Here is a 6,251-nt window from a genome sequence, read left to right on the forward strand (position 1 = left end):
TGTGTGTGTGTGTGTGTGTGTGTGTGTGTGTGTGTGTGTGTGTGAGAGAGACACTGATACAAAATTCTGCCCACTTTCTTACTATTCCTAATTATTGCTTCCATGTTGCTGGTTTACCAAAACGCACTGATGTAGAGTGTAAATAAAAACCATCATCACCTCACTTACATTTGCCTACGCTGGCTGCTGTGATGTCATGGTGTGAGGTGGTGTCGTAACAGTTTGTAAATAACAGGTTGGGTGAGCTATGTTTGGGTGGGTGTACCCTCCACTACAGCTCTGCTCAACCACACTGCAGCCTGACTAACACAACATGTTGTGGCTGCTTTTGTGTTTTCTCAGCATTTCCTTGCCATTACACAGAATCTAAATTTAGCCAGTACTCATCCTCATGAAACTAATGTAATTCTAAGTATATCTTTGCAAGCTTCCCCTTGCAGCAGGGGAAAAGGACACAGTGTTCCTTTAAAACACACACACACACACACACACTTATATATATATATACACACACATACACGTACACACACCAAGTTCGTCTTTCTTCCAGTGGAGTCTGACAGGAATGAGGTCAGACACACCGATCCTCGTTGCACATTATTATTATTATTACCCGTTTTTTTATTCAGCCAATGGGAGGCCAGGGGGGAGTGGCTTCGGTGAAAAATCAGGATAGAGACAGACGCTGATTGGCTTTTATATCTCGCGATGAGGGTATATAACGGCGAGGTTCTCGTTGTTGTGTTTACAGTAATATTACAGAGCGCTAAGGAAACAGGGAGACTATGAGAAAGCGCAGCTGCTCCATTCAACCACATGGTTCCTCAACCGCACAGACAAGCTGCGCTGCAGACAGCCAGGTTCACATAAGGGACTTGCACTGCTGTTTCCCACAGCGGCGCGTTTCGAGTCTTGCAGGGCGAGTTTTCAGCCGCACAGGCAGTTGAAAGTTGCCGTTGAATAGATTCGGGATTTATTTTTTTTATTTCCGTGAAGCGCACTGGTAAAAGTTGAGAGACCAGGTGTCTGTAAAACGGGCTGAACTGAAAAGAGACAGAGAAGAGACTTGGATGAACTTTTTTTTTTAGATCTGTGTCCATCAGTGATCTCGCTCAAAGCGCCTGAAATCAGAACAAGTGAGGAGTAAGCCTACAAGTCGTTTTTGCGCACTTGAACTTTGTGAAAGCCCTGCACTGAACAGAGTGTTTCCAGACACTTGGAGGAAAGGATGGTGCAGCACATGAGCCAGACAGAGAGCGCCCACGCTCACTCCCCCGGCGGGGACTCCACGGACACAGGAGAAATGGACTTGGAGATGGATGCGTCTCCGACCCCCGAGTCTCCCTCCTCCGGGGTGCGGAGCGACTTGGCGTGGTGCAAGACTCCGACAGGGCACATCAAGAGACCCATGAACGCGTTCATGGTCTGGTCACAGATCGAGAGGAGGAAGATCATGGAGCAGTCGCCGGACATGCACAACGCGGAGATCTCCAAGAGGCTGGGGAAGCGCTGGAAGCTGCTGAAAGACACAGACAAGATCCCGTTCATCCGCGAGGCGGAGCGCCTCAGACTCAAACACATGGCCGACTACCCAGACTACAAGTACCGGCCCAGAAAGAAGGTCAAGTCGGGAAGCGGAGCGAGTAAGCAGGCGGACCGCGGGGAGAAGAGCGGGGAGCGCAGCGCCAAAGCCGGTGTGAAAAGAAGCCCCGCGTCCAAAGGAGTGAGCAGGACGCACAAACAGGGCAGCACGAAGAGCGCTGCGGGGCAGGACTATGCGTCTCCCGGTGACCACCAGGCGCTCTTCAAATCCAGGTCAGTGTCTGGGGCTCGGCAGATCCCGGAGAAGCGCACCGGAGAGGCGAGGCGCGGCCACATGTTCGGCGGGGCAGGCAGCCTGGAGAGCGGGCCTCCCTCCGTGGGAGTCCCGGCCAGTCCCACCCTGAGCAGCTCGGCGGAGTCCAGCGACCCGCTCAGCCTGTACGAGGAGCAGAGCCCTGCGGCCAGCGAGTCATCACACACCGCGCGCCTCAGGTACGCTCGCGCCTCCTCCCCAACACCGTCAGCCTCTCATTCTTCCTCATCAGTGTCATCCTCATCATCGGACGAAGAGTTTGAAGACGAGCGGCTCGACCTGAACTCGAGCCCCGGGTTTGAGAGCATGTCTCTGGGCGGCATGGGCTTCTCCGACGCGGAGCTGGACCGGGACTTGGACTGGAGCTTCGGGGAGTGCGGGGCGGGATCTCACTTCGACTTCCCCGACTACTGCACCCCGGAGGTCAGCGAAATGATCTCAGGAGACTGGCTGGAGTCCACCATCTCCAACCTGGTGTTCACCTACTGAAAGGACCACGGTGGAGAGGAACCGCGACGTCCCCCCACGTTTTGAACTCTTCAGCCCCCCCAGACCGGCGTGTGAGTCCAGACCAGAATATTTCCGCCATTCTTTCACTAAATAAGGGAGAGTGAAGACAGGAAAGAAAAAGGTGGCCTGTGTGCGCGTTGAAGCCCAGGTACGCGCAGCTCACAGACTTGGACAGCGCTCGGTGCGCTTGACGGGAACGCGCAGACGGGGGAAATGCTTAGTTTGCATTTGGACACAGAGGAGGAGTGAATGTAAGCAGAGAGCAGTGAAACACACGGACTTCAGCTCAAATGTTCAACCCAATCCGCCGAGGATGAGGACTGAGACCGAACTCTGAATCTTAATGTTATTTTGGGTCGGGAAAAGGGACACTTACTGGAGAGCTCGTCATGTTGGGTTTTGTTTAAGATACAGCCAATTCACATTGACCATCAAGTTGCTATTCAGGTGTAGTTTTTTTCCAAACTCGAAGTAGTTTCAATATCAACACGCATGCCCTCCGAGATAAGGAGGATTTTGTTGTGGTTAAATGCGTAAAAATTGTTCATTGCTGCGTAATTACGCAATTTGTGTGACCATAGGACACAATTCACTATCACCAGCTTCTCTTTCAACGGCAGGACTTAAAAACAAAGACTGACTCGAAACTTCAGAAACCCTTTTCTGAACCTTTTTAAACACTCAGTGCACAATTCAGGACCAATGTTCCCCGACGCGCATCCTTTCTGCCTAGTGCTTCAACTTTGTAGTTCCTCTGTGTCAGATGACGTTTTTTTATATTGATGTATTTATACCGGCCAAACTTTTTTATACATAGAAGTATTGTTCTCGTACAGGTCTCATTTGTGTTTGTGCACATACACCTGTCTGTATCCTGCGCGGAAGGGCTAGAAGTGTATCTTATTTAAAAATGTCTGACTTCTCTCACTTTTAAGGAGATTTGAGTGTGTCATGATTTTCTACTTGTATTTTTGTACAAAATCTATAGAAAGGGGGTTTTTCCGGCGAGTGGGTAGCCTACAACATTGTTGTTTGGGTCTACATTGGTGTTTAGACGTGCAGAGGGGGGTTTGTTTGGCACAATCTGACCTCACACAGTGTTTACAGTATTTACCCACATGCTTCTTAATGGCACAGTGACTCCAGTTTCACCAGCCAAGTAAACAAAGCGCCACTGAGGCTCCCAGCCTGAGTGGTGACTGTGTTTCCAGTACTACACATAGACCTAAAGTATATGAGTGAAAGATCCCAGAGAGTCACTGTTTGGATAGAGCTAATACCTCTGTGTGCTTTTTATCAAGATAAGTTTTATTTGAACCACTGGATGGAATTTCACACTCATTCCACTTTGCCTAGACTTCGGAGGGAGGGAGATGTATGAAGTGCTTCATCTGTTATTGCGCAAATTGCATCAAAAAATAGTATTTAACCTTTCTGTACCTGTTGGCTAAGTATAGCAGGCTAATTGTTTTCCTATATTATGGCATGGCAAATAGCATTTGTATTTCAGATTCAGGTATATGTAGCTATAGCTGTTGTGTTTAAGATTTTTAAAAGAATAATAACATGAAGATATTTATGTAAACTGACTGTACTATAAGCAAAGATTGTGTGTTTTATGTATGATGATGATCAACGACAGGCACTAGGACAGCCATCTTTGGACATCCTTATGTTGAAGATGATTGTGGTCCAGGAGTTTATTTTTTGTTTTTTGGGGTTTTTTTTACCTTCAAAACATCTTTTCTATTGTCCTTTTTCTTTTTTCATTTGTGCAATATGCTGTGTATGATCATGTTTTGTCCAATCATGCCAATATCATTTGATGTTTATTGCTCAAAACCAGCCAATGTTTGGGTCAATCACTGCCTCTCAGACCTCTGTACAGATTGTCGTTTTTTTATTTGTTTTTCTTTTCTTCCGAGAAGGAAATAAAATCAGCTGGAACTGAAAAGTACGTGTGTTTTTCCCCTCTTTCTTGTGGTCCCCACCCCCCACCCCCCATTATCCGGGGCCTTTAAAAGAGCAAAAGTAAGTACCATCCACAGTTATATGTCTGTTGAAGAGATAACTGGAGCAGTCTCAAACACTGAGCCCCCCCCCCCCCTTTTCAAAGGTGAAAGCATGCTCAACAAAAGGTGAACCTTCATTATCACATTCCATAGCTGAACCAAGCTTGTTCAAAAAGAGCTTCCAATCTGATGCTGGATGTTTACACTCTGTTTTGTGCATGCGTGCATGTGAATATGAATGTGTGCAATGTGCGTGTTTGCTGTAGGTAAGTGTGCAGCTGCAGACTGAATCAATAGGCAGCCAGTGAATCGATAGGAGTGGTCTCTCTCTCTCTGCCTCTCTTACTCCGTCTGATTCTACACGTGCAGAAAACGTGGCTGCCATGGAAACACTGTATCCAAGAGAGAGGGTGCAATCCGCTGGGGAGCAGCATGCCAGCGTGTGTGTGTGTGTGTGTGTGTGTGTGTGTGTGTGTGTGTGTGTGTGTGTGTGTGTGTGTGTGTGTGTGTGTGTCTGTGTGAGGGATAAGGGACACAGACTGATCCATCAGGGTGGGGTGTGTGGGGTGGAGGGGCGACAGACATTTCTGCAAGGCATGACTGGAATAAAGGAGAAGGAGGAGGTGTGTGTCTGGCTGTGGGTGGGTGGGTGTGTGTGGGTGGGTCGGTGGGTGGGTGTGTGTGTGTGTGTGTGTGTGTGTGTGCCAAAGGGAGGGAGGGAGGAGAGGGTGCAGAGGGAGGTGTTTGTCTGTCCTGGTGGATCGAGCAGGAGACTGCTCCCAAATCCAATTAATTCCTTCTGGATGCATTCATTTGTCTGGTACATCTGACGAGAAGGAGAGAGAGGAAGACAGAAAGAGAGAGACCCCTAAGGTACAGTATTTAGTGTGTATCAATTTACGCCCTATTCCACAAGAGACATTGGTAATTATTTCCATCTCTCTCTCTCTGTCAGGAGAGCGGGGTCGTCTCCAGCTTTCCTCTGACATCTCGGGCTGGGTAATGAGAAAGATAAGGCATGGTCATTACACACACCATCCCAATGACGAGACGCCGGCACCCAGATGTCTGCAATGAGCCTGACATCACACAGGAAGTAGCTCGTGTGTGTGAGGTGTGTTTGAGGTGTCTCGTTGTCTCCACAGTCTGCTGCGTGGATTTTGGTGGATAAGAAGATGTCAGGTGCCCGCCTCATCCACACACACATGTTCACACACTGACCCACTTAAAGACACATGCATGAATGTAAACACAGATGCACTGATGAGAGGGCAGGTGTGTAGTGTACACTCCGCCTTCAAGGCTGATCGCAACAGTTTCCTGTTTTCACCTGCGTGAATCTGAGAAGATCAAGTCACTAATACACACAATACACTTATTGTGTTCCTTGCTCCGGCAGTGGTGAAAGTAACTAAGTACATTTACTCAAGTGCTGCACTTAACTGCAAGTTTGACTTTGTACGTCCCCTTTACTTGACTCCATTTATCTGACAGCTTTAGTTAATAGTTACTTTTCAGATTAAGATTTTAAATTACAAAAAATATGATAAATATAAAACATACAACACGTTATTTAAGATTAAATCAGTTGCTCCCAACCTTTTTGGCTTGTAACAAAAAGTAACAGTGTCACATTTCAGATGTCTGTGAGCTGATAGCAGTTCCACTAAAGAGATGTTTCCCCTCCAGACTCAGATAGTTTCATCTAAATGAACATTTAAGGCTCAAAGAGGAAGAATTAGCCAATATTTCACCAAAAAAATTAATATTAGAAAAGAAGTTTTAAAAATGAATACAGCAGAACTTGTTTTTTTTCTTCTCTCTGCTGCATTAGTCATCTCATGACGCTCCAGATTTATCTTGCGATCCTTTAG

The 6,251-nt window shown here is 47.2% G+C and overlaps 1 protein-coding gene across 1 annotated transcript; it reads left to right on the forward strand.

Moving 5' to 3' along the window:
• Positions 1–765: 765 nt before the first annotated feature.
• Positions 766–4,319, forward strand: LOC111233182 (transcription factor SOX-4-like). The gene has a single exon (XM_022760938.1). The coding sequence runs from the start codon at positions 1,229–1,231 to the stop codon at positions 2,342–2,344; it is 1,116 nt and encodes a 371-aa protein (XP_022616659.1). The 5' UTR covers positions 766–1,228; the 3' UTR covers positions 2,345–4,319.
• Positions 4,320–6,251: the final 1,932 nt, after the last annotated feature.

This window comes from Seriola dumerili, unplaced genomic scaffold (genome assembly GCF_002260705.1).
Source record: "Seriola dumerili isolate Sdu_G_001 unplaced genomic scaffold, Sdu_1.0 BDQW01000378.1, whole genome shotgun sequence".
Taxonomy (NCBI): domain Eukaryota; kingdom Metazoa; phylum Chordata; class Actinopteri; order Carangiformes; family Carangidae; genus Seriola; species Seriola dumerili.